Source organism: Littorina saxatilis, linkage group LG5 (assembly GCF_037325665.1).
Source record: "Littorina saxatilis isolate snail1 linkage group LG5, US_GU_Lsax_2.0, whole genome shotgun sequence".
NCBI lineage: Eukaryota > Metazoa > Mollusca > Gastropoda > Littorinimorpha > Littorinidae > Littorina > Littorina saxatilis.
In genome coordinates, this window is record NC_090249.1 from 8,749,906 (window position 1) to 8,775,956 (window position 26,051).

The 26,051-nt window shown below is 45.1% G+C and overlaps 1 protein-coding gene across 1 annotated transcript; it reads left to right on the forward strand.

Annotated features, from left to right (window-relative positions):
- Positions 1–1,051: 1,051 nt before the first annotated feature.
- Positions 1,052–26,051, forward strand: LOC138966238 (uncharacterized). Its single transcript, XM_070338378.1, has 8 exons — positions 1,052–1,235; positions 4,114–4,261; positions 6,289–6,438; positions 17,791–17,952; positions 18,518–18,593; positions 19,578–19,650; positions 21,350–21,418; positions 21,843–26,051. Exons 1-8 carry the CDS (start codon positions 1,074–1,076, stop codon positions 22,617–22,619), a joined length of 1,617 nt encoding a protein of 538 aa, XP_070194479.1. The 5' UTR covers positions 1,052–1,073; the 3' UTR covers positions 22,620–26,051.

Genomic DNA, 26,051 nt, shown 5'->3' on the forward strand with positions numbered 1-26,051 from the left:
CAGAGACGTGATACACTCAATCCCACAGTTCACAAAAGTCAGTTGAAGATGAATGTTTTGAAAGGCCAGTTAAAAGCAGAAGACGCCGGATTGAATATTTCAATCTCCGTATGATTTACATCACGCTGTGTGCACACACAATAACCATTTGGTTTCTTTTCATTCACATGACCTGCACTAATTTATGTGACTAGAAGATTGACCACACTGTCCATTAGAAAAGGAAGTAAATAAATCTTCATCTGACTAATGTTCATGGATTTTTGTCAGAACTGATATCTCCATGACCAAAAACTGACAGGCATCAAAATATCTACTTTGCTCTCACTTTTTGTCATCGATGTCCGACTCAGTATCACAGTTCGATTCCTCCACATGCACATCGCTAAAAATCCATCACCTATTTGTCGAAGAACTTTCTGTCAAAAAACATTGAAATTTATTGCCAACATTTTGAAAGAGAAGGAGGTCTGAAAGCTTCTCAAACCCTTCATCCTCCATTGTGAGTTGCGCTTTAATTCTCTCCAAAAACTTTGTAAAAAAAGTTGCTGAAACACGACCAGAATCGATCAACAGCTTCAACGAAGATAAAGAGCCTTGTTTTCAAACTGGATACAAGTCAAGGTTGAATGCAAATGAACATACCGCCAGAAAATTCTGAGTGAAACACTCCAATTTTGGTAATTTCAGTCGCCGCTGGCTGAAGGAGAGGGTTGATGATAAGCGACCATGCATGGGTGCCATTGGCGTGCATGCTAAAGGTCAATTGAGCCTGAAGTCGACTTTGCGAAGACATATGAAACTCATTAGGCTTATGAAACAAGCCGTACAGTTTTATAAGGATTCAATCAGGATACATCAGGTACTCAAACTTAAAACCAGGAAATACTGTGTAAAAATGCACTTTTCAGGAAAAATGTATATTCTCAGACATTTTCCGTCAATAAACATAATTATATTGCAAGTATGAATATCATATTACAACAACAATACACAGGAGATTTAAGAAATGAGTGCAAGTATGACCGTTGTTGCCAGACGAGCAAGAAGCAGTGTCAGACTTTGCCGTGAAGATGACAGCGGGTGAACTGCATGCAGTGTGGAACACACGTTTACCCAACACTGTGTCCACTCCTGTCAGTGGTGCTAGTGATGTCGGGGAGGCCGAGGGTCCAGATAATGTCACAGTCTTCTGGTGCCTGAGGGACAAGTTGCAGTCAGACAGATTCTGCAAGGTGGGTATAAAATACAGTGGTACAGCCTTACATTGGCACCATTCTTATTTTTCTATTTGATTTGCCTGAATAATCAGGAGAGTCTTTGAAATGAGCAGTGTGAGGCCATCCATCAGTAGACAAAAAACTTAACATTGAAGCTTTCTCGAATGCTATTGAAGCTAGAGCTTTGAAGCTTTACATACTTTCAGGGTTTGATGATTTTCAGACATAATGACGGAAATCTGGTTGACTTTTGCAACATTTTTTAGGGTTATGTGTGGGTAAAAAACCCGGAAAATTATCCTTTTCTTCGATGATTTTGGAGAAAGAGTTTTGAAACTTCAAATACTTCCATGGTTTGATGGCCTCCAAGTTTGTTTGACCTACCTCAAGTTTCAAAATTGCAGTGGGGTCAAGTTTGGGTTTTCCTCCCCCCAAACAATTGTTTGAAAATTTTTTCTTTTAAACTTTTCAATTGCTTCCAAGGAATGACTCAAGTCTGGTTGATCATGATCATATTTAAAGGTCACAATTGGGTCAAAAAGCAGAAAATTACCATGTTCTTCCATGTCTATGTTTATTTTATCCCAGCGAAGCTGGAGGTATCCCACATACTGTAATCGACTTGAGAAAATGTTCACACCGCGTATAATACATGATAAAGAAGGATTCGTTGTGCCCGATTATGGGCTACAGTTGGAGATGGAAGTTCACCAAAAATTGGGACCATACTAACAAAAATACGGTGGGTAAAATTGGCGCCCCCATTTTTTCAGCAAACGCCACCCAAGGCCGCTTTGGACGGGTAGAAATTCTGTACTTTCCAAGTCTATTTGTGTGTGGTTGTTCAAGACTATGGATAAAGCTTGCGTGAGAAGATTACGTCACGGTCAAAAGTCTTTGACGTCAATTATTGCATCATGACGTCATGCCTCCCTGTAGTCTTTCTCTCTCGCGCGGTGTTTGTGTTCATTTTGTGCACATGTGTTAGTGTTACTGTTTGTGTGTGTGTGTGTGTGTGTGTGTGTGTGCGCACGCGTGCATGAGTCTGTACTCGTGTGTGTGTGTGTGTGTGTGTGTATTTGTGTGTGTGTGTGTGTGTGTGTGTGTGTGTGTGCGCACGCGTGCATGAGTCTGTACTCGTGTGTGTGTGTGTGTGTGTATTTGTGTGTGTGTGTGTGTGCGCACGCGTGCATGAGTCTGTACTCGTGTGTGTGCGCACGCGTGTATGACGGTCTGTACTCGTGTGTGTGTGGGGTGTGTGTGTGTGTGTATTTGTGTGTGTGTGTGTGTGCGCGCGCACGCGTGCATGAGTCTGTACTCGTGTGTGTGTGTGGTGTGTGTGTGTGCATAAGTGTATGTGTGTGCGTGTATGTGTGTTTGTTTGTAAAGGTGTGTATGTCCGTCTGTCCATATGTGCGTATGGGTGTGTGTTTTGTGTGTATGAAGTTTTTGTGAGAGAGTGAGTGAGTGCGTGTGAGTGAGTGTGTGTATGTGTGCGTGTGTGACTTGGGGTGTGTGTGTGTGTGTGTGTGTGTGTGTGTGTGTGTGTGTGTGTGTGTGTGTGTGTGTGTGTGTAAGAAAGACTGAGAGAGAGGGAGAAAGAGTGTGTGTGTGTGTGAATGTGTGTGTGTGCATGAGTTTGTGTGTATGTTTGTGTGTGTATGAGTATGTATATGTGTTTGTTTGTAAAGGTGTGTGTGTCCGTCTGTCTATGTGCGTATTTGTTTGTTTGCTTAACGCCCAGCCGACCATGAAGGGCCATAATTATCAAGGCAGTGCTGCTTTGAGATATAAAGTGCGCCACACACAAGGCAGAAGTCGCAGCACAGGCTTCATGTCTCACCCAGTCACATTATTCTGACACCGGACCAACCAGTCCTAGCATGCACTAACCCCATAATGCCAGACGCCAGGCGGAGCAGCCACTAGATTGCCAATTTTAAAGTCTTAGGTATGATCCGGCCTGGGTTCTAACCCACGACCTCCCGATCACGGGGCGGACGCCTTACCACTAGCCCAACCGTGTATGTGCATATGAGTGTGTGTTTTGTGTGTATGAGATTTGTGTGAGTCAATGTGTGAGTGTGTGTGTGTGTGTGTGTGTGTCTGCGGGTGTGTGCGTGCGTACATGCGTGCCTATGTACATGTGTGTGGGTGTGTGTCTGTATGGGTGTGTGTCTGTTTGTATAAGAGAGAGAGAGGGTGGGTGGGTGTGTGTTTGTACGTGTGCGTAAGTGTATGTGTGTGTATGTGTGTTTGTTTATATGTGCGTATGGGGGTGTGTTTTGTGTGTATGAAGTGAGTGTGAGAGAGTGAGTGAGTGCGTGTTAGTGAGTGTGTATGTGTGTACGTGTGAAACTTGGGGTATGTGTGTGTGTATGTGTGTGTGTGTGTATGTGTGTGTGTGTGTGTGTATGTGTGTGTGTGTTCGTGTGTGTTTGAGAGAGAGAGAGAGAGAGAGAGAGAGAGAGAGGTTTGTCTTTCGCTGGGGTATGCAGTGCCTTGGCGTTGCACATCTACTTAATTATTTTAATGTATTTCTGTCATGGGAGGTGATACATGTACAAAGTAAAATTGTCTTTCTTTCTTCATTTTTTTCCAACCTGCATTTAAGATGTTGTTTGGAGGTAATCTTTAGTCAAAATTTTATAAAAACACTATAATTTTGTGTTGAGGGAGTGGTGTTTGTAAAATTTAATTGATATTTGCATTTCTCATGGAATGGATTTACCTTGTACCTGGCACCCGCTCTGCTCTGCCATTACTGTAATTAACTTGAAGACCCTGTGGAAAGATGGATTGTGAGGGTTGCAAGTCAGGCTCCAAAGACTTTAGGTCCGAGACCGCCAAGCAACCATAGCCATGAGTACATGACTAATGGTGTGTTTGACAGGGTGAGATGGAGTGGCGGACGGCAGCATTCAGCTCTGGTCAGTTGCAGATTCCCTACCCCCAGCAACATGATCCACAGGACTTCCTGTACGGCATCTCCCATGGGGGGCGTGCCCTCACTTGGACCAGCTGCCTCTTCAATCCGCATGGTAAACCACAATCACTGTCATAGTCATTCACTTCAGAAGGTAACATTTCTTATAATCAATGGCATGGTATCTTCAACCTTCATTCTATATAGTTGAAGGCCCACTCCGCCTCTCTGTCTCAGATCCGGTCAGGCTTTTTTTTTACATGGGCTAAGACCATCCCTCCAGCCTGGCTAGATCTGAGACAGTGAAGCAAACTGTGGAATGGGCCTTTAACTGCTAGGTGATTCATTGTATGTATTGTCATTGTTGAGCTTCTAAGACCCCATTTAAAGCATCAAGTCCCATGTCATTCATTCAAACTTTCTATAATGTTTAACCCCTTCACTGCCACAGTATAACAGCATTTTGGTATTGCTGTGCGCCAGGGCAAATTTCGCTTTCTTCGGTAGGTTCACTAATCTGTTCACTGCTCAATCATTTATTGAGATATCTCTTAGATCTTTGGCATGTGGTTTGCTTACATCCTTGGCTATTATCTGATAACATGATCATTGGACTTTGTTTGTGATTGTTATAGTAAAAATCGATATAATGACCATTTTTGTCAAAAATTACAGTTTCCAAACTTTCACACACACACTGCAGCACGTAAAACCGCAGAAAACACAGCTAAAACTGGTGTCAAACATCAGGTACTCACATTACAGCCCTTAACAGTATTCTTCTGTGTGGTAATCCATAAATCACTTCTTGTAGAGCTTCCAGAACACTGTATCATTTGAAAACAGGTCTACGAGTTGATGTCCGACTTTCGGCCGCCATTTTGAATCTTATAGATCGGAAAAAACTTCTAAAAATGTTTTTACCATGTGGTACTAACTTATCTGAACGGTCAATGGGAAAGAACTGTGTTTAAACCCCTACAAGAAGTTGGACAGTGGTTACCTCCCATTTAGTTTTCACAAATGTCCTGAAAAGTGCTGTTAGTACCTAGTACGTGTATGGGCGTATGACAAACCAAACATGACCACGTATCTAGTACGTGCTGGGCAGTGAAGGGGTTAAGGCAGTCCATTTGACTATCAGGCACAACATTTACTCGAAGACATAATATCCTGAAAGTTTCAAAGCAATCCACCAGGTCATTGATATACAGCACATTTTGTCATGGTACCCCTCAAAATTTGACACAAAACCTCCCGTATTTGACAGCTCTTGCGATTGACACCTGCTTCAGTGGGAATGGCATCACACAAGAAACAATCAAGCCAGTCATTGAATTGACTTTCTCCTCATATGCAATACTAATAGTTGCCAAGTTGTGTCTATTAGGAATTTGGTGGATTTTTGTAGGTGGATTTTAGAGGTACCTTTATTTTTGCGGCAGTCACGTGATCTGTCACGTGATCCCTATCAAAGAAAGTTTTGATCTGAAAGGTGTGCCAGATAAGTTGACTGCTTTAAATGGCATAGAAAGTTTGATCGAAATGACACTGGAATTAATGCGTTAGTTGGGGTGCAAAATTTGTCGCAATAATTTTTTTGCTAAAAGTATATTTGACATTCTGTCTGTCTAACTTGTGTATGTCTGTCTGTTTTTTTCTGTGTCACTTCTCTTGACGCAATACAAACGGCCATTTTTGGACAAATCCTTCCTAAAATGTCTATGTATGTGTTCCTGCCACTCATGGTCAGGTTTTACTGTAGTGGGTCCATTGATTTGGAGGCAGTTCATTTTTCTTTTTGGGGGGATGTTCTTGGTTATTCAATCAATCAATATGAAGCTTATATAGCGCGTATTCCGTGGGTACAGTTCTAAGCGCTTGTCGAAGAGTTGTCAACGCAGGACTACCTATCACACACTAGCAAACCCTGATAAACATACAACAAACAACTGTTTAACAACAATGTACACATCAATAGCTAGGTCCAAACAAAATAATATTAAACACAAAGAAAACACCTCTCACAGAGCACAGCACAAGAATGTCAAGAATGTCAGTGTGAAATGAATTAAAAGTTAAGGAGGAGATCTGTGTTTAGCACTGTTCAGATGCGGCTGATGTATAATGTGTATCTTTCAGAGAAGATCCGGGCGCCAGAAGGGGTGGCGGCATACCCTGACACGGACGGCTTGAACATCAAGTGGCTACCCCAGCGCTGCTCTGCTGAAAACTATCCAGTGCATGTCACCATGTACCGCATTAGGATCTGTGAGAAATCCCGCTGTAATGGTGAGTCACATTCCTGGTAATGTCTTCTTTCTGTTGTACTCTCTCTCTCTGTTGTTTCAGAAAAGAGTTCAATTTTTGATTGTTTGTATTTTTCAACATTGGCAGTACCGTATTTTCCGGGTTACAATGCGCTACAGCGCATATTAAGGCGCACCCCCTTCTTTTAAAAACAATTGTAATCCTGAGTCACCCATTGGGCGCAGGGGGCCGATAGGGCGCACCAAAATTGAAAAAGTATACCGGTAACAAACGGTCGAAGAATGAAAATAAGCCGCACATCAAAGGAAGAATACAGAGTGGAAATATGTGTGCTCTGTGTGTGCGGCAAGATCAAAGGCAGGTCCATTGTGATAGCTGGGTTGTCTTGTTTATAGACACTGACCTTCTTCCCAGGGGTCAGTGACCCAGTTTTAGCTATGAGAGGTGGTTCCCCTGTCATATCTGAGAGAGGAAACACTTCCTGCACCGGGGTCAGTGACCGAGTTTAACTTATGGGGCGGTCTCTTTGATGTCTTGAGAGGAAACTTGGCCAGGGTAGTACCTAGTAGCTGAAACATGCATTATCACAAGTTGTTTGACTGGTACTCAGGCGGTCTCTTTGATGCTCACGGAAACGACTACCGGTATTCGAGATGGAGGTAAGTTCTTGTCACGTTTTGTTCCCCATGATTTGTTCCCAATTTTTTTTCTTCGTATTTCATACACGGATTAGGCGCTTCGTTATACAAGGCGCAGGGGTCAAACTCGAGGAAAAAAGTCGCGCCTTATGACCCGGAAAATACGGTAGTTTTCAGATCAGTAATGTTTTAGTTTCTGTAAACTGGTTCATGCACTGACTGTTTCAGTTTTTGTAAACTGATTTGGTATTTATCTTATTGTCCCTAGGGAATTTCCTCAAGGAAATTCTGGCTGCTATCCCTGGGGAAGATTTGCACTAGCCCTTTTTTTCCTGCATGCATGGATTCATGTTTTTCAAGCCATGAGACTTTCACTGTGAGCTTTTTTTATTTCATTTTATTTTTATAATTCGCATGCATGCACACCAAGGAGGGTCTACATAAAGTTACTTCTATATATATATATACGACTTGTGTCTGTGTGTCTGTCTGTGTGTCTGTGTGTGAGTTCGCGATGCACGGCCAAAGTTCTCGATGGATCTGCTTCAAATTTGGTGGGCATATTCAGGTAGACCCGGTACAGGACACAACCTGGTCGATATTTCAACACGTGCTCTCAGCGCGCAGCGCTGAACCGATTTTGGTTCCACCTCAGCTATTTTGGTTCCACCTCAGCTACCCGGGCCCCCATACCGACACACCAAAGCCAAAGTTCTCGGTGGATCTTTTTCAAATTTGGACACCGTATTCAGCTACACCCCGGACACAATATCATCGATGAGATATTTCAACACGTGCTCTGAGCGCGCAGCGCTGAACCGAATTTGGTTTTCGTGTTCATTTCACCATTATAAGTAACTCTTCCTTATCTTCTCATCTTCTCCATGTTTTCAGCGTTTACCTCCCTTCCTTCGTATGGTGCACTATAGTATGAAGGGGGCATCTTCGGATATTCCCGGCGTTCTGTTACTATTTTTAGAAGGTCACCGCAGTGTCCAGAACGTAAATTGGACCCGTAAATTATCCTCACTGTAAAAGTGCAAAGGTCGAATCAATTTATAGCCACGCGAAAAATACACTGTCATCTATCTCTCTATAGATACGGCTTCTCTGTGTTTGTGTGTGTGTGTGTGTGTGTGTGTGTCTCTATGTGAGCAACACCTGTGCATTGTTCAGTTCTGTTTGTGATGTGGTCTGGCGGCTTTTGTGTAATTTTATGTACTGGCCTTCCTTTGAGAAGCCATAACAGTTCAAAAGGGCTTAGAGATAAGCTCTAACTTGCTCAGTCCTGTTTGAGTGGAGTTCGCCTCCAAAGGTGATTAACACGGTTACATTCGTCGACAAGGATGGGACTCGATATGGTCAGGAATGGCATTATGGCCACTGAATCATTTTCGTGCTGTTCCCATTCCACGAATCTGGGAGGGACCTAAGCTTGGCGGGTCCATTGTTCGGACCCGGCGAAGCCGGCGTATGGCTCTAAGTACTTCTTCCCGGCGAAGCCGGCTACCCGGCGAAGCGGGTATTCATTCTAGTTGGATAATAAATCCCTCGCCAAACGTGGGGTGGGGTGGCAGGGGTTGTGAACCCATGCCAATAGCGACAACTGGTTTTCAAGCCAGTGCCATTACCAACTGACTGTTTTAGTTCTTGTGAACTCATATTTCTGTTTTTGAGTCACTTGAGAAAAAGTGACTCTATGTAATCGGTCAGTGTTAGTCTGTCCGGCCGGCCGGCCGTCCGTAGACACCACCTTAACGTTGGACTTTTCTCGGAAACTATCAAAGCGATCCGGCTCATATTTTGTTTAGTCGTGACCTCCAATGACCTCTACACTTTAACGATGGTTTCGTTGACCTTTGACCTTTTTCAAGGTCACAGGTCAGCGTCAAAGGAAAAATTAGACATTTTATATCTTTGACAAAGTTCATCGGATGTGATTGAAACTTTGTAGGATTATTCTTTACATCAAAGTATTTACATCTGTAGCCTTTTACGAACGTTATCAGAAAAACAAGGGAGATAACTAGCCTTTTCTGTTCGGCAACACACAACTTAACGTTGGGCTTTTCTCGGAAACTATAAAAGTGACCGGGCTCAAATTTTATGTGAACGTGACTCCCAGTGACCTCTACACTTTGACGTCTGCTTTGGTGACCTTTGACCTTTTTCAAGGTCACAGGTATGTCTTGAATTCTTCAGGTATGCATTGTGTTGTGAATAGCAATTTCTTCCTGTCCATCTGATGCCTCATATAATATTCAGAACTGCGAAAGTGACTCGATCGAGCGTTTGCTCTTCTTGTTTAATAGTTGAAGAAGAAAAGTTCAGTGGTTTACTAACTTTAAAAAACAACTGCAGACAAATCTATAGACTTGTGTAATGAAAACATTTCATTTCCAACATTACCACAATCTTACATGTCGCCTCCGGACAGAGTTTGAGTGGAGGCACCCTTACAGAAAAAAAGCCTTACTGGTAGCTGATGTTTGAGTGTGCAACAAGGTGGCTGCAACATTGCAGCCAGGCCATAAGTTACCATGCACATTAGGTCTACCACAACCTAGTCGTGGCCAACCGCGACCAGGCCAAGGCAAGATCCCAGCAACGGCATTTAACGTCTAGCTGTAACCTAGTCGCTGCCACATTGCACAAACTCTAGTGTTTGCTTGGGAGATCGTGGCAGGATCGCAGGAACAGCTGAGTATAATTCCAGAATTGACCTACTGAAGTGGAGTAGGTCTATAAATAATGAACAACTGCTTTTGCTTATTCCATACACTTCTGTAATACATTTAAACAAAAAGAGGACACAACAGGAAACCAGGTTTGATATGTTCTTCTTCAATATTTCTTAATTAATAATATTAATAAAGAATAACACAATAACTACTTCTGTAATACTTCAGCTTCTTTGATGCTCGCGACAACATTGCTGGAAGCTGCGACTGTGCAGTCTTGTAGTGACTTTGCTGCAACTTTTCTTTCTATAAGGGTCTAGTGTCCAGGGGTGTTGCTGGACATTTTAATGTTGGGACATTTGGCCGAAACTGTCAGAAAGCTTTAGGACATCTTGGAAAATGTTCGGCTAATATGTTGGCTCATCCAAAGTCACCGCAACATTGAAGCACAAGACTCAAGAGGGGAACACCAATACATACAATCATTGTCTTAGGAACACAGATTACAGGGGCGGAGCTGTTAAGCCGGGGGGGTTACAACCTGGGGTCCAGAGTCCTGTTGGGGGATCTGGGGGGCAAAGCCCCCCTGAAGCTGAAGAATTGTAGCTATTTTATAAACAATTTATGGCTTATCCTTGATTCTAAACATGATCAACTGGTGTCAGCAGCCACTCATTGTTTCTTTTAACGTTAGTATTAAATAATGGCAATTAAATTACATATCTTATCCCAATTCACATATAGCAATTTACTTCAGTTTAGTGCTAGAACGCTGAAACTACGCTCCACCCTGGTAGGGGGGAAGTAACCCTAAAAATAGAACGGCCTTGAACAGTCACATGACCATCTCTGACCAATGGTTACCTTTTACATGCATTGCGCATGCGTACTCTCGCCGCCATGTTCTTCATTCTACTCTTCAGCGATAGCGTCTAAGGACGTGTTTGGATTACGCTCGGGCTAGTTGTTAACCCTCTGCTTTTGTTTGGCAGACTACACCCTGGTTTCGTTTGTATCTTAGCTTTCTAGCTGAGATTGGGTGAGATTTTTCCATTTCTTTCGTTGTATTTGCTTTCGTTTGCCACGAGTTAGTCTTTGTTTACTTTCGTCTGCAAGACTAACGCCAGTATGGCGGACAGTGGGAAGAAGAAACCCAGCTCTAGACAGGTAGCCAATACAGAGTCTCCGTCTAAGAAAGCGGCTAAGAAGCCCAAGGTTTCTAAACCTACAGTTACGGTGTTCGAGCCAGTTTCTCAGAATACTTTCACGGTAGAAATTGACAATCCTAAGAGTCCGGTAATGTCGGCGCTGAAGCAAGAATGCAAGACAGCGCCGGTTAAGGCTAGCATAGCATCGAAGAAGGAAGATTTGTCAGCAATGTTTGCAATTGCAACGTTTAGTGATCAAATGAGGTGCATGTTTTCGTCAGAATTGCGCTCGGCGAGCGAACATTTGCTCTCTCTTCATGCAAGATCGGTGGACGATTGCTCTCGATCGAGGGTTAAGGCAGCGCCGTCAGCCACTGTTACGTCGGCCAACGTTCATGCTGAACAACTTTCCGGTGAAGAGTTTCCCTCACCATGCCTCCACTTCCGGATTCAGCAGCTACACTAAAGGTACTGTGACTGTCCCACAGGGAGATACGCAAGGGCGTTCCCTACTTCCGCCCGGCGCCGGGCAGGAAGCCGTGATAAGACAGGGGGCCTGCTCGCATCATGACTTGCAGTCGTCTGTACTTAGATCGGAGGACACGCAAGTACCAGTTTGGTATACGGATGCAACATCGGTACAACTTCCGCCACGGGACTTGCTCGCATCACGACTTGCAATCGTCAGTACTCTTGACGGAAGACACGCGAATGCCGGTTTGCTCAGCATCCCTTGCACAGCGTTCTTCCCTTCCACCCAGGGGGCAGGAAGTTGTTGTAAGGCAGGAGACTTGCTCGCATCACGACTTGCAGGCGCCTGTACTTACAACAGGAGACAAGAAAGTGCCGGTTTGCTCAACGAAAGCATCCCTAGCACAGCTCTCCACACTTCCGCCCAATCAATCAATCAATCAATCAATCAATGACGCTTATATCGCGCATATTCCGTGGGTACAGTTCTAGGCGCTCTGCAGTGATGCCGTGTGAGATGAAATTGTATACGGCCAGTAGATTGCAGCCATTTCGGCGCATATTTACCTTTCACGGCCTATTATTCCAAGTCACACGGGTATAGGTAGACAATTATTAACTGTGCCTAAGCAATTTTGCCAGGAAAGACCCTTTTGTCAATCGTGGGATCTTTAACGTGCACACCCAATGTAGTGTACACGGGGGGAGGGTTCGGACACCGAAGAGAGTCTGCACACAAAGTTGACTCTGAAATAAATTTCCGCCGAACCTGGGATCGAACTCACGCTGACAGCGGCCAACTGAATACAAATCCAGCGCGCTACCAACTGAGCTATATCCCCGCCCAGGGGGCAGGAAGTTCTCTCCAGAGAGGATACGAGTAGGGAACATGTCTCACACGGTACCTCTCTTCCGGATGACACTGCCTATGACTATGACAGTCAATATGGCGGCGAATTTCCGGCAGGCACTTCCGTGCCGGAAGGAGAAGCGGAATACGGGACTTCCCTTTCTGAGGAAGATCTTAATTTCCGGCTACCAGACAAGCTTCCCAATGCAGTGGCGTTGGCGGCACAGGTAGCTTCAAGATACTTTGAGGAAGGAGTGGTGGCAACAACAAGCCTGTCTGCACCACCACCTTCTGCTGTCAGAGATTTTCGTGCAACACAGGGAGAAAAACAAACTTTTAGGTTTCGTGAATCTCCCTCAGTGGCGTATGAGATGTCTAAGATTCTGGCTACGAATTCCCGGTCGGAATATGTGCCTTTGGACACAGTGCCTCTGCTTTCAGCGCACAATCCGGCACCATAGTTAGCACAGCCGTGGCTAGCTTCCGCACAGCCAACCCCTTATGTCGGGCAAGCTGCTGCCCGGAAGTTCTGGTTGAACTCTAAGCCACACAATCTCTTAGACACTTTTTCCCTACCACGTGCTCCACTTCCGGTTACACCGGAGTTAGCGACACTCAGGGAGGATGGCTACAATAGGGACAGAGCTGTTCCTTATACAGAGTCATCCCTTGTAGCATTGGAGGAAACAGGGAGATACAACCTAGAGTTAGCTTTTCTTTCGGAAACGCTACTCAGGTCCCTCTCCCGTTCTATCACTACGTCCTTGGAACCGTTTGAGTTTCGACAGGACGCGAGTGAAAAGGATGTGAGGACGCTGCTCGCTACTTTGGCCAAAGTTTCAGCTGAACAAATGCGTCTTTCTGCGCACCTTTATGCTCATGCCGTGCACACGCGCAGGTCAGCGTTTCTCTCGGGTTCCAGGATCCAAGATAAAGCCACGCTGGAGGCTCTCAAGTTATCCCCTTTCACGGAGGGTGCCTTGTTGGGACAGCCGTCGCTCGACGTGCTCCACAAGCAAACCCGCGACGATCGGGATTTGGCTATAGCCAAGATAGCGCAACACGGCTTTCCCAAGCCTCAGAGCAAGAGATACGGACCGCCTAAACCTTCCGCCTCTTCGGTGAATAGGGGCAGGTCAGCACAAGCCAGCTCTTCTTCACGAGGACGGGGAAGAGGCGCGCCTTACCCTAAGAAGAAGCCGTCTTTCGGCAATTCAAGGGGGTCGGGACGCAAAGCACACCCCCAATGATGCGTCCCCGAACCACTAGCCCATGCATCCACCACGCCTTTGGTGGCAGGCGGCCTGTCAAAGGCCCTACCCCTTTGGTTGCTAAAAGTAAACAATCAGTGGATAGTGGGTATAGTGCGTTCGGGGTTCAGGCTACTCTGGAAGGAGGGAAAAGCTCCCTTAACCAGAGTCCCACCGTTGTTCAAGTTTCCCGTCAAGCTGGAAGCAAAGACAGCGATACAAGCAGAAGTCTTGTCTCTGATACAGAAGGAGGCGATAGACGAAGTAACGGACTACAACTCCCCAGGTTGTTATGGGAGAATTTTCGTGGTACCGAAGGCTTCAGGGGGCTGGCGCCCGGTTTTAGACTTGTCTCCCCTGAATAGATTTCTGAGACAAATCAAGTTCACGATGGAGACACCAGCGTCAGTCAGAGACGCACTCAGGCCGGGAGACTGGGTGACGTCGGTCGACCTGACAGACGCATACTTTCATCCTCATTCACCCATCAGACCGGAAATGGCTGAGATTTCGGTGGGGAGAGAAAATGTACCAATTCAGGGCTCTTCCCTTCGGTCTATCTCTTGCTCCTTGGATCTTCACGATGGTGGTACGCCAGCTGTGCTCTCTAGTCAGACAGCAAGGCGTACGACTCAGAGCTTACCTCGACGACTGGCTGATTCTTCATCAGGATCGAGAAGCTTGCAGCGCCCATACTCGGCTTGTTCTGTCTCAAGCCTACGAGTTTGGTTTCTTGGTAAACCAAACCAAGTCAGAACTCCCACCATCCCAGACCTTCACGTATTTGGGAATGAGGTTCGATACGGTAGATTGGTCAGTTCGCCCCTCACAGAGGAGGATCGACAAACTGCAAAATTTGGTGAAATCTTTAGCGTCACAGAAGCAAGCTCCGGCCAAGGCGCTGGCTTCAGTTCTCGGTCAAATGGAATCCATGGCCACACTTGTCCCTTTGGGCAGAGTGTACAAGAGACCTTTTCAGGCAGCTTTGAATTCGATTTGGAACCCCTCCTCCCAGGGATGGCAGGTCTCGGTTCAATTAGAAAGCTGGTTTCAGCAGACCACAGATCAGTGGCTAAAACCATGGATCTCACAGGGAGTCCTCATCACCCCAGAGGAGGATTTGTTTACAGACGCTTCCCTATCAGGCTGGGGGGCTCATCTTTCTCACCACACAGCCTCAGGCACGTGGACAACAGGTCGAGCCCTCTCACACATCAATGTGCTCGAGTTGGAGGCTGTAGCCCACGGTCTCCAGAGCTTTCTATCGCTGGTGGCAGGCAAGCATGTTCGTTTTCATACAGACAATACAACAGTTGCAGCCTACATAAACAGGCAGGGCGGTTCCCGCTCTCACACGCTTTCTCTCAAAGCATGCCAAATTCTGAAGTGGTGTCACCAGCATCAGATCTTGCTATCAGCAAAACATCTGCCGGGGAAACTGAATGTTTTGGCAGACTCGCTCAGTCGATCCTCGAAAGTACTTCACACGGAGTGGACGATCACCCACCACGCTTCTCCAGCGGTTATGGGTGCAGGTAGACAAACCGATAGTCGATCTTTTCGCGACCCGGTTCTCAAGGAGGCTACCAGTATTCATATCCCCGTTTCCGGACCCGGAAGCTTGGAAAGTGAATGCACTGGAAGTCGATTGGACAGGACTCACGGCTTACGCTTTCCCACCATTCCAACTTCTTGGAAAAGTGCTGAGGAAGGCAGAGTTGGAACGACCATCCCTGATTCTAGTCACTCCAATGTGGTCGAGTCAGCATTGGTTTCCGGATCTCCTCCGCCTAGCAGAAGGTCCTCCCATTCCTCTAAACCTGGAAAAGGGAGAATTACTGCAACCAAGCACCGGCATTCAGCACGAGAACCCACAGGAGACTGTGAGAAGATCCCTGCGTCTGTCAGGTGCTTCAGAGAGGACACTGGATTTGGTTCAAAAAGCGCACAGGAAGTCTACGAGCTCAGTGTACGCTTCACATTGGACAGCTTGGGTTGAATGGTGCGCGGAGAATCAGGTCAGTTCTGTCTCTCCGCGTTCTGTGCAGGTAGCTAATCACTTGTCATGGTTAGCAAATCAGGGCAGCTCCCCATCGTCTCTTCGAGTTAGGCGTTCTGCCATAATTATCGGCTACGCTGAGGCAGTTGGGTCATAACATTAACCTCAGCGGTGTTATCGTTAGTGTCCTAAAAGGTGCGTCGATAGGTTTTGCTAGAATTAGAGCCCTAGTTCCTGCTTGGGATCTCTTCCTTATTCTAGAATTCTTAAGATCGCAAGATTTTGAACCTTTGCAATCAGCAAGTTTAGTTAATCTTACTCGTAAGACACTTTTGCTTGTTCTTTTGGCCACTGCAAGAAGAGGCAGTGAAATTCATGCTCTCTCAGGCTTAGCTAAAGATATAGGTTTTTGAAAAAGATGGTTCTATTTCTTTACGTTTTAGGCCGGATTTTCTAGCCAAAAACCAGAAGCCTGATCAAGTTTCCCCTATAATCAGAATTCTTCCTCTTAGCAAAATTCTGGCACCAGGAGACCCCGATTTGTCTAAGCTCTTAGTAGTTATTTGTCCCGCACGGCTCCTATTAGAGCTAATCAGCAGAAACTTCTTTTCTTATCTCTGAACACAGCTAGAGACAAAGACATAACTCTTGCTAAATGGGTCTCAACGCTGATCAAACAAACGTATGAGTGGTGGCACAAAAAGAAAGGGGGGGGGGGGGCAGTCAGTTCTCCCTCTAACGTCGGCAAGGACGCATGAGGCAAGATCCTGGGCATCCTCCTTAGCTGTGCTAAGATCAGGGAGATTATCCGAAGTCCTCCAGTCTGCGTACTGGAGATCGGAAGATGTCTTCATCAACTATTACCTGCGCGACATTTCCAGTGTGCGGCAGGACGGTACCAAGGCGCAATGCATGTAAAAGGTAACCATTGGTCAGAGATGGTCATGTGACTGTTCAAGGCCGTTCTATTTTTAGGGTTACTTCCCCCCTACCAGGGTGGAGCGTAGTTTCAGCGTTCTAGCACTAAACTGAAGTAAATTGCTATGTGTGAATTGTTTAAGTATATTAATCAAATGAAAATTTATTCTTAAAATTTTCGATTTATCTTCACTGATATCTGCTCCCAACGTCATATAGTATGGTTAGAAGGAAGACATGTCTCATACTGTGACAGTTAAACAATTAACTCTTCCCCCAGCTTTACAGACAGAAAAAAAAGAAGAAAAAAACCTTTTTTTGGGGGGGAGGGGTCAGGAACCCCTGTAACAAATCCCCCCCCCCCTCCCCCCCACCGCCTAATCCGCCCCTGTATTATATGTTGCATACTGCATCTGAAACAGACACCAGTTCTCTGAAACTTTTTCAAACCTTTAACTTTAAGTTCTTGAAAGTAAAACTCTTCGAATCTTGTGCAAATCTTGACAAGCCTTGGGAAACACGACTGGTAAAACACCAATAAAAGACTGTGTAGGGACATTATGCTTGAAAACCACGATTTGGAGGACGCTTTTCATTCTCTGGCTCAGCAGATTTCGATTCGCGGTGACTATCGTCTGCTATGTCGTCTGCTTCGATCGACTCGACAACAGTGACTAAGCTTACTAACCACTCACACTGACACTGTCCACATTCACGGTGTTTCTGTCATTTTGTCCGGAATCACTTACCTTGGCGAAGGGTAGCAAACCTTGGCCAATTTAGGTGTGGTTTTTTTGTGGTTGCGACATGATGTTCAAATCCAAATCGAAAGCACTGACTGACTGATAAACTTTCGCGAACTGGCGGACGCAAACGCTTTTGTGAAATGTGGAATGAAGGAATAGGAAGAGGAGGTTAGAGGGATACCAGGGAGGCATGAATTGGGTGTTGAGTCCCTTGAGCACTCATGTCATCACTGCATCTCCTCCCTGAGCCTAAAGGCGGTCCTCAAATTGAGCCCGAAGTCGACTACGCAAAGACTGCGTGAAGTCTTTTTACCGAAAACTCGGTGCTAAAGCTCCATGTGGCCAGCTTCGCGAAGTATACTTGGCGTAGTCGACTTGGCCCAGTGAAGGACAGGCTTAACTATCACACACAATGGTGACTTCTGTGGTGACTCATCAAGTTAGTACTCCTCTTCCTCATCAACTTTGTCTCTGGTATTTGTGATAAAATGTCAATAGTCCAGTTACAAATTTGAATGCTTGATAATAACAGTCATGAAAATTACCCGTATTGTGGCCAGCAAAATTGAATACGCTCTCATATGAAAAGGCCAGAACGGGGAGTACTATATGGCACTACAGCATTAGCATAGCGGAAGTTATAGTTGACAAAGCGTGGTTTGATTGTTGCAGGTACATTTCGTGTGGTAGATGTGGAAGGAGGGGGAAGCTATCAGAAGAAAGTGAGCAGTGCCAAGGACGTTGAGTATAAAGTCCAGGTTCAGGCTGGAGACTCCGAGGGTCATTTTGGGCCTACTTCCCAGCCCGTCTTCGCTGCCTTGCCAACAGACCAAGGTTTGACAGGATGGCTTGCACATTAACCAGGCCCATTTTGCATCTGGCGTTGTTACTGTTGCTTGTATATCAGAAACTATTTGCTATTGATGACAAAGAAGAGGAATTGAGGCTGACATTTATATACTTAGCAAAAAAGCAGAAATTGTGAATTACTGACTTATTATATTTGCCATCTCTATAGTATGTATGCCAGGACTGTGTGTTTGGAATGATATTTCAGTTATATAACAATTTAAGTACCTTAAATTATGCTGACACTGATATGATTGTTAAGAACTTAATTTTGTGGGGGGAGTATACTTTTACCTCATCAAGTGTTTTTGATTTTCATTATTCCATGATTTGCTTTCATGCCTATTTATCTTACTACTCGAGTAAACAAGAGTGTCACACTTCATGTCAGTGTCACCGGGTTTCTTAACAAAAACTAACTACTTCTTCTTTATACTAATTTTGATAGAATGTACTTTGAACGTGACACAGTCATCATTCCACTAACATATTTTCTGTTTTTCACGAAATGTGAATATTACTGGTGATGGCGGATGGTTTGTGTGTGCAGGGAGCGTTCCAGTTTGGCTCATCCCCACAGTTGTTTCAGTGTTTGCGCTGGTGATGGCAGTCATGGTATCAATCATGTGGGTAAAAAATGTGTTTCTTGGTTGTAAAGTTGATGGACATTTGTTCATTCTATAGTATGCCTTGCAAATATGTCAGCACAATGAGAGAGTGATTTTCCTGCAATGAATTTTAGTAGTCGGTGTTCCAAACTTAAAATGCTCAAATCTTCAATCTTCTGCATTCTTTGTCACATTATCTTCATTCACAGTCTTCCATCTACAGAACATAAGAGTACACAAATGATATGAGATTGTTCTCTTCTTCTTCTTCTTCTTCTTCTTCGTTCATGGGCTGAAACACCCACATTCACTCATGTTTTTGCACGAGTGGATGTTTACGTGTATGACCGTTTTTACCCGGCCATTAGGGCAGCCATACGCCACTTTCGGGGGAAGCATGCTGGGTATTTTTGTGTGTCTATAACCCACAGAACTCTGCCAAGGATTACAAGATCTTTTCCATGCGCACTTGTCCTTGTGCTTTCTGGTACACACGAATGGGGATTAAGGCACTAGCAGGTCTCCACATAAGTTGACCTGGGAGCTCGGAAAAATCTCCACCCTTAACCCACCAGGCGGCCGCGGCCGGGATTTGAACTCATGACCTGATTAGGATGCCGACGTCTCATCCACTAGGCCACTGCGCCCGTCTGAATGAAAGAAGAAGAAAAAAAGTGTTCAAATTTGCTTCCGGCATGTGTCAATATTGCCTTGGTAAAAAAAAACAAGGTTTCCTGAATAAACGGCAACAACAACAAATCACTAGCAGAAGGAAAGGAAGACTTTGAATGTGTTCAACTTAATTTCAATAAAGTAAACTGTGTTCTTATTTGCTTTTGATCCTAAAGTAAACATGGGATTTGGTAAAGAAACAAAATCAAAAAACAAAAACAGCATCAAATTGGATCAATGAACATCAATATTGGATTTTTTTTTAAAATGATCAATAAGAGAATAAACAATTGAACTGTCTGTTGAAGAACTTCCATTTGTTTGTTCCAGATGTTTCAAGAGATGCTCACATCACAAAGGAAAATTCAGGGAAACCATGGATTATTCTGAGTTTGGTTCTGGGGTGAGTCTCGTTGAATGTTTACTGTTTTAAGGTAGGAATACGTTACTCCGCTGAAACACTGAATTATTGTTAGAATTGTTATGAACCAATGTCAAAAAAACACAAAATAGCGAAACAAATTAACCAACTCTGTATATTGGCAGCTGAAGACCCTTTCTCAATTTTTGATGACTTTTCATTTAAAACTTATTGGTGTTGGAAGGATTCATTTTTGACTCACATGCGAAGCAAAAGTGAGTCTATGTACTCACCCGAGCCGTCCGTCCGGCCGACCAGCCGGCCGGCCGTCCGGAAAACTTTAACGTTGGATATTTCTTGGACACTATTCAGTCTATCAGTACCAAATTTGGCAAGATGGTGTATGATGACAAGGCCCCAAAAAACATACATAGCATCTTGACCTTGCTTCAAGGTCAAGGTCGCAGGGGCCATAAATGTTGTCTAAAAAACAGCTATTTTTCACATTTTTCCCATTTTTTCTGGAGTTTTTGAGATTGAATACCTCACCTAAATATGATATATAGGGCAAAGTAAGCCCCATCTTTTGATACCAGTTTGGTTTACCTTGCTTCAAGGTCAAGGTCACAGGAGCTCTTCAAAGTTGGATTGTATACATATTTTGAAGTGACCTTGACCCTGAACTATGGAAGATAACTGTTTCAAACTTAAAAATTATGTGGGGCACATGTTATGCTTTCATCATGAGACACATTTGGTCACATATGATCAAGGTCAAGGTCACTTTGACCCTTATGAAATGTGACCAAAATAAGGTAGTGAACCACTAAAAGTGACCATATCTCATGGTAGAAAGAGCCAATAAGCACCATTGTACTTCCTATGTCTTGAATTAACAGCTTTGTGTTGCATGACCTTGGATGACCTTGGGTCAAGGTCACATGTATTTTGGTAGGAAAAATGTGTAAAGCAGTTCTTAGTGTATGATGTCATTGCTAGGTTTAGTTATTTGACCTTGACCCTGAAGGTCAAGGTCATGTCAAGGTCAAGCATGTGAGTCGTATGGGCTTTGCCCTTCTTGTTTTGGTGGTAGCCTCATTCCAGTGGCTGTCATGTGATCCCAATGAAAGTTATCTTCTGTCAAACAAGTGTAATAAATATGTTTTTTTAAACAAAAAACTTTCAGAGCATAGAGAGTTTCAATAAAATTACTTGCAAATAAAGTATTTATTTGGGAGAAAAACGACACCTGCATCAGTAGAAATGATATAATACCTGTGATACGTATGATAGCAAAACAAAACAACCTGTTCTGGATAGATAATTGATTTGGCTTTCTCCTCGTATGTAATAGTTGCCAAGTTACGCCTATTCTGAATTTGTGTCGATTTTTTACTTGGTACCTGACGTTTTTGTCAGGTCAATTTGGGGGGTACCCTTACATCGGTGGTGGTAACGTGACACCTAAAACAGAAATCTTTGATCCGAAAAGAGTGTCAGATAGCCAAGTGGAGGTCCTTTAATGGCATATAAAGTTTGAATGAAATGACACTGGAATGAATGTTTTAGTTGGGGTACGAAAATGGGTGCAATTATTTTTTTGCAGAGCTTAGATCCATCCTCTACATTGCTTTGTTAGAGAGATGACAGTGAGATGGGTATTTTTTGCAGCTACTGGGTTATCATGTTATCAAGGTTCAAAGTTATCAAAGTTTTTCTTTTGTCTTTAATTTTTAAGCAGATGCTAAACAGGAACTACATTGGCCTCCCTTTAACTCCAACTCATGTCGTCTCTTCTCCACAGAGAACAGTAAGTCATATTCCTTTCTCTCTTACATACGTAGAGTAAAGTTGAGCAGGTGCAGAGTTTTCATTGAAACTTCATCCTAACTTCAGCACTATTGTGATTAGAATCTATCTCTAGTTTATTTTGATATCTTCTTGGCTCCACTCTGTATGTGCTGTGTTTGTAGGAGGTAGAGAGAGAGAGACAGTGAGTGTATGCATGCGCTTTTGTGTGTGAGTGTGTGTGTGTGTGTGTGTGCGTGCATGCATGCATGGGTGCGTGTGTGTGAACCTATAGGATCAAATGTTTGTTCAGCTCTTCAGCTGACCCAACAATATCTTGAAAAGAACTCTAATTCGTTTCCAATTTATTTGGACTTATTTTTGTAATGACCATGTAAATTAGTTTTTTTGTTTTTTTTTTGCCATGCTTTGGTGCCTTGTTTCAGGAATCTGCGCTGGAGCTGGGTGAGGAAGAAGAGTATGAAGAGGTTGGTGGCGGCAGTGGCTTCACAGCATCCACGGTGAACAACAGTGCCACTGTGTCATCTGATTATTCCAACTCTGTGCCTGATTCCACAGAAGATTTGCTGACAGATTCCCGTGGTGCAGTATTGCCAGTGCCTTCATCCTACAGTGATCTTTCACAGGATGAAGAGGTGAGGCGTCAGCGCTATCCCGGTGCAATTACCACGGCAGTAATTCCGTCCAACCAACAGATCCAACCAGCTGCCCCGGATCGGTTGCCTGATGCAGTTGAAAGTTTGTCAGCCTGTGTTGCGTGTGGTTCTAACACACCCAGTGTGGCTGATGATCAGGTGTCTGATGGGGCCGAGAGTTTTCCAGCCTATATGGCGTGTGGACGGTCACCCAGTGTGTCCGAGAGGGAAGAGCCTAGTGCTGGTGGATCAGGTGAGACCAGGATGTCCTCAGCGTACGCCCCAAGGCCCACAACTCCACAAACACAGCGCTTCAGTGATGGTAGCCTAGAGACCCATCTTTCTCGCTCACCTCAAGTACATCCCTATTTGAAAGTCTGTGCGACCACTTCTGCTGCTGGTGCCTTGAATGATCCTGATCCCCCATCCATCGCCAGTGGTTATGAACTGGAGGAAACTTCCCTGTTCACCACAAACACCAGCGATGCCACAATGGCAGGCAGCAGTGAGGATGTGGCTGTACTAAACAGTAATGATGACTGTTTGCCAGCTTATGTAAGACTCTGATTTGTGGTTTATGCATAAAGTTTCAGGCAAAGAAACCTTCTGTTGTGACAAATAACCTTTGGATTCTGGTGCATCATATTTGAGCTTGTGAAAAAGTCGGACACCTGGCTGCCTGGTGATGAGGGACACTTTATCAGAGGCAGGAAAGTGCACATTTTGTTCTTGTCTTGCTGACTCTACTGAATAGTCAAATGTACAGCTAAAAAAGAAATCCCTGCAACAATCCCCAGATCGAAAATTTTAACAATAAAATTTCATTTGATTAATATACTTACCCAACTCACATATAGCAATTTACTTCAGTTTAGTGCTAGGACGCTGAACTACGCTTCACCCTGGTAAGGGGGAAGTAACCCTAAAAAAAGACCGATCAAAGGTCAGAGCCAGTTCGAGGCTTACTTCCTCCCTGCATGCATTGTGCAAGCATGGTCTCGCCGCCATATTGGATTCATTCCGCCTGAAGCGTTCTCTTTTTTAGGGAATCTATAGCGGGATAGGCGGGCGGGACTTTACGATGTGAGTTGGGTAAGTATATTAATCAAATGATAATTTATTATTAACATTTTCTATTAAATTACATATCTTATCCCAACTCACATATAGCAGATTGCTAATTAAGGTGGTGGGATGCTCACCCTATGAGCTAGGCAATAATTGCCCTGCTGCTACCATTGCTAGTAGCGCATTGGTACCATCCTGTCGCACACTTGAAATGTCGCGCAGGTAGTAGTTGATAAACACGTCCTCTGATCTCCAGTAGACGGAGTCGTGGACTTCGGATAATCTTCCTCATTTTAGCACAGTTAAAGAGGATGCCCAGGCTCTTGCCTCATGCGTTCTTGCTGACGTTAAAGGGAGAACTGACTGTCCCCCCCCCCTTTTTTGTTTGTGCCACCACTCGTACGCTTGTTTGATCAGCGTTGAGACACATTTAGCCAGGGTTACCTTAGATATGTCTTTGTCCCTAGCCATATTCAGAGATAAGAAAAATAGCTTTTGCTCTTTGGATCTGATTTGTGCCGTGCGGGACAGATAGCTGCTGAGAGCTCTAACTAGTGCAAGAATTTTACTAAGAGGAAGAATTCTGATTATGGGGGATGTTTGATCAGGCTTCTGGTTTTTGGCTATGAATTCCGGCCTAAAACATAAAGTTATAGAACCATCCTTTTCAAAAGAGATGTCCCGAGGTGCGTGAATCTCACTGCCTCTTCTTGCGGTGGCCTACAGAATAAGCAAGAGTGTCTTGCGAGTAAGGTTAACTAGGCTTGCTAATTGCAAGGGTTCAAAGTCTTGCGATCTTAGGAATTCTAGGATGAGGAAGAGATCCCATGCTGGAATTGGGGCTCTGGTTCTAGCGAAACCTATTGAGGCGCCTTTCAGGAAGCTAGCTGAGGTTGATGTTGTGGCCTAGTTGCCTCAGTGTAGCTGAAATAGCTGATCTCCTAACTCTAAGTGATGAGGGAGAGCTGCCCTGAGATGCTAACCAGGACAGATGGTTGGCTACCTGCATGGAACGCAGTGAGACTGAATTGACCTGGTTCTTTGAACACCATTTGACCCAAGCAGCCCAGTGTGAAGCGTATACTGAGCTTGTAGACTCTGTGCGCTTTCTGAACCAAGTCCAGGGTCATGTTCAATGCGCCCGAGTGGCGCAGGTAGCTCCTCACAGTCTCCAGCCGTGAAAGCGCAGTGACTCAGGTTCTCGTGCTGAATGCCCGTGCGTGGTTGCAGTAGTTCTCCCTTTTCGAGGTTTAGAGGAATGAGAGACCCTTCTGCCAGGCGGAGGAGGTCCGGAAACCAGTGCTGACTCGTCCACATTGGGGCGACTAAAATGAGGGATGGTCGTTCTATCTTCGCTTTCCTCAGCACTTTTCCGAGTAGTTGGAATGGTGGGAAGGCGTAGGCCGTGAGGCCTGACCAGTCTACTTTTAGGGCATTCACTTTCCAAGCTTCCGGGTCCGGAAACGGGGATATGAACACTGGTAATCTCTTTGAGAACCGAGTTGCGAAAAGATCGACGAGTGGTTTGTCGACATGCGCCGGAGCGCGTGGTGAGTGATCGTCCACTCTGTGTGGAGGACGCTCGAGGATCGGCTGAGTGAGTCTGCCAGAACGTTCAGTTTCCCTGGCAGATGTTTTGCCGATAACGTGATCAGCCTGCTGGTGACACCACTTCAGGATTTGGCATGTTCTGAGTAACAGCGTGTGAGAGCGGGAACCGCCCTGCCTGTTTATGTAGGCTGCCACTGTTGTATTGTCTGTGTGCAGACGAACGTGCTTGCCTGCCGCTAGAGATAGGAAGCTCTGGAGACCCCCTGTTGTCCACGTGCCTGAGGCTGTGTGGTGAGAGAGATGAGCACCCCAGCCTGATAGGGAGGCGTCTGTGAACAGATCTTCCTCTGGGGTAGGGGGAGTGATGAGGACTCCCTGTGAGATCCATGTTTGTAGCCACTGCTCTGTGGTCTGCTGAAACCAGTTTTCTAATTGAACCGAAACCTGCCAACCCTGGAAGGAGGGGTTCCACATCGAATTCAGAGCTGCCTGGAACGGCCTCTTGTGTACTCTCCCCAAAGGGACAAGTGTGGCCATGGATTCCATTTGTCCAAGTACTGATGCTAGCACCTTGACTGGTGCTTGCTTCTGTGACACTAAGTATTTCACTAAATTTTGCAGTTTGTCTAACCTCCTCTGTGAGGGGCGGACTGACCACTTTACCGTATCGAAGCTCATTCCCAGGTACGTGAAAGTCTGGTTTGGTTTATAGAGAAGCCTAATTCGTTTGCTTGAAGCAGAACGATCGAACTGTGTCTGGGCGCTGCATGCCTCTCGATCCTGATGGAGGATCAGCCAGTCTAGGTATGCTCTGAGGCGTACACCCTGCTGCCTGATTAGGGCGCAAAGCTGGCGTGCCACCATGGTGAAAATCCAAGGTGCAAGCGATAGGCCGAAGGGAAGGGCCCTGAATTGGAACATCTTCTCTCCCCCGCCGAAATTTCAGCCACTTCCGGTCTGAGGGGTGGATGAGGATGTGAAAGTATGCGTCGTCAGGTCGATCGATGTCACCCAGTCTCCTGGTCTGAGTGCATCTCTGACAGACGCGGGTGTCTCCATTGTGAACTTTATTTGTCTCAGATACCTGTTCAGAGGGGACAAGTCTAGAACTGGGCGCCAGCCCCCGGAAGCCTTCGGGACCACGAAAATTCTCCCATAGAAGCCTGGGGAGTTGTGGTCTGTGACTTCGTCTATCGCCTCTTTGTGCAGCAGTCTCTGCTTGTGTCATCGCCTTTGCTTCCGGTTTGACCGGAAACTTGAACGGCGGTGGAGCTCTGGTTAGGGGAGCTTTCCCCTCCTTCCAGAGCAGCCTGAACCCCGAACGCACTGTACCCACTATCCACTGACTGTTTACTTTCAGTAACCAGTGTGGGAGGGCCC

Coding starts and splice junctions, on each gene's coding strand:
- LOC138966238 (XM_070338378.1), top strand. CDS start 1,074: ATGACAGCGGGTGAACTGCATGCAGTGTGGAACACACGTTTACCCAAC. Junction 17,953..18,517: donor TGCCTTGCCAACAGACCAAG/GTTTGACAGGAT, acceptor TTGTGTGTGCAG/GGAGCGTTCCAGTTTGGCTC. Junction 21,419..21,842: donor TCTCTTCTCCACAGAGAACA/GTAAGTCATATT, acceptor GCCTTGTTTCAG/GAATCTGCGCTGGAGCTGGG.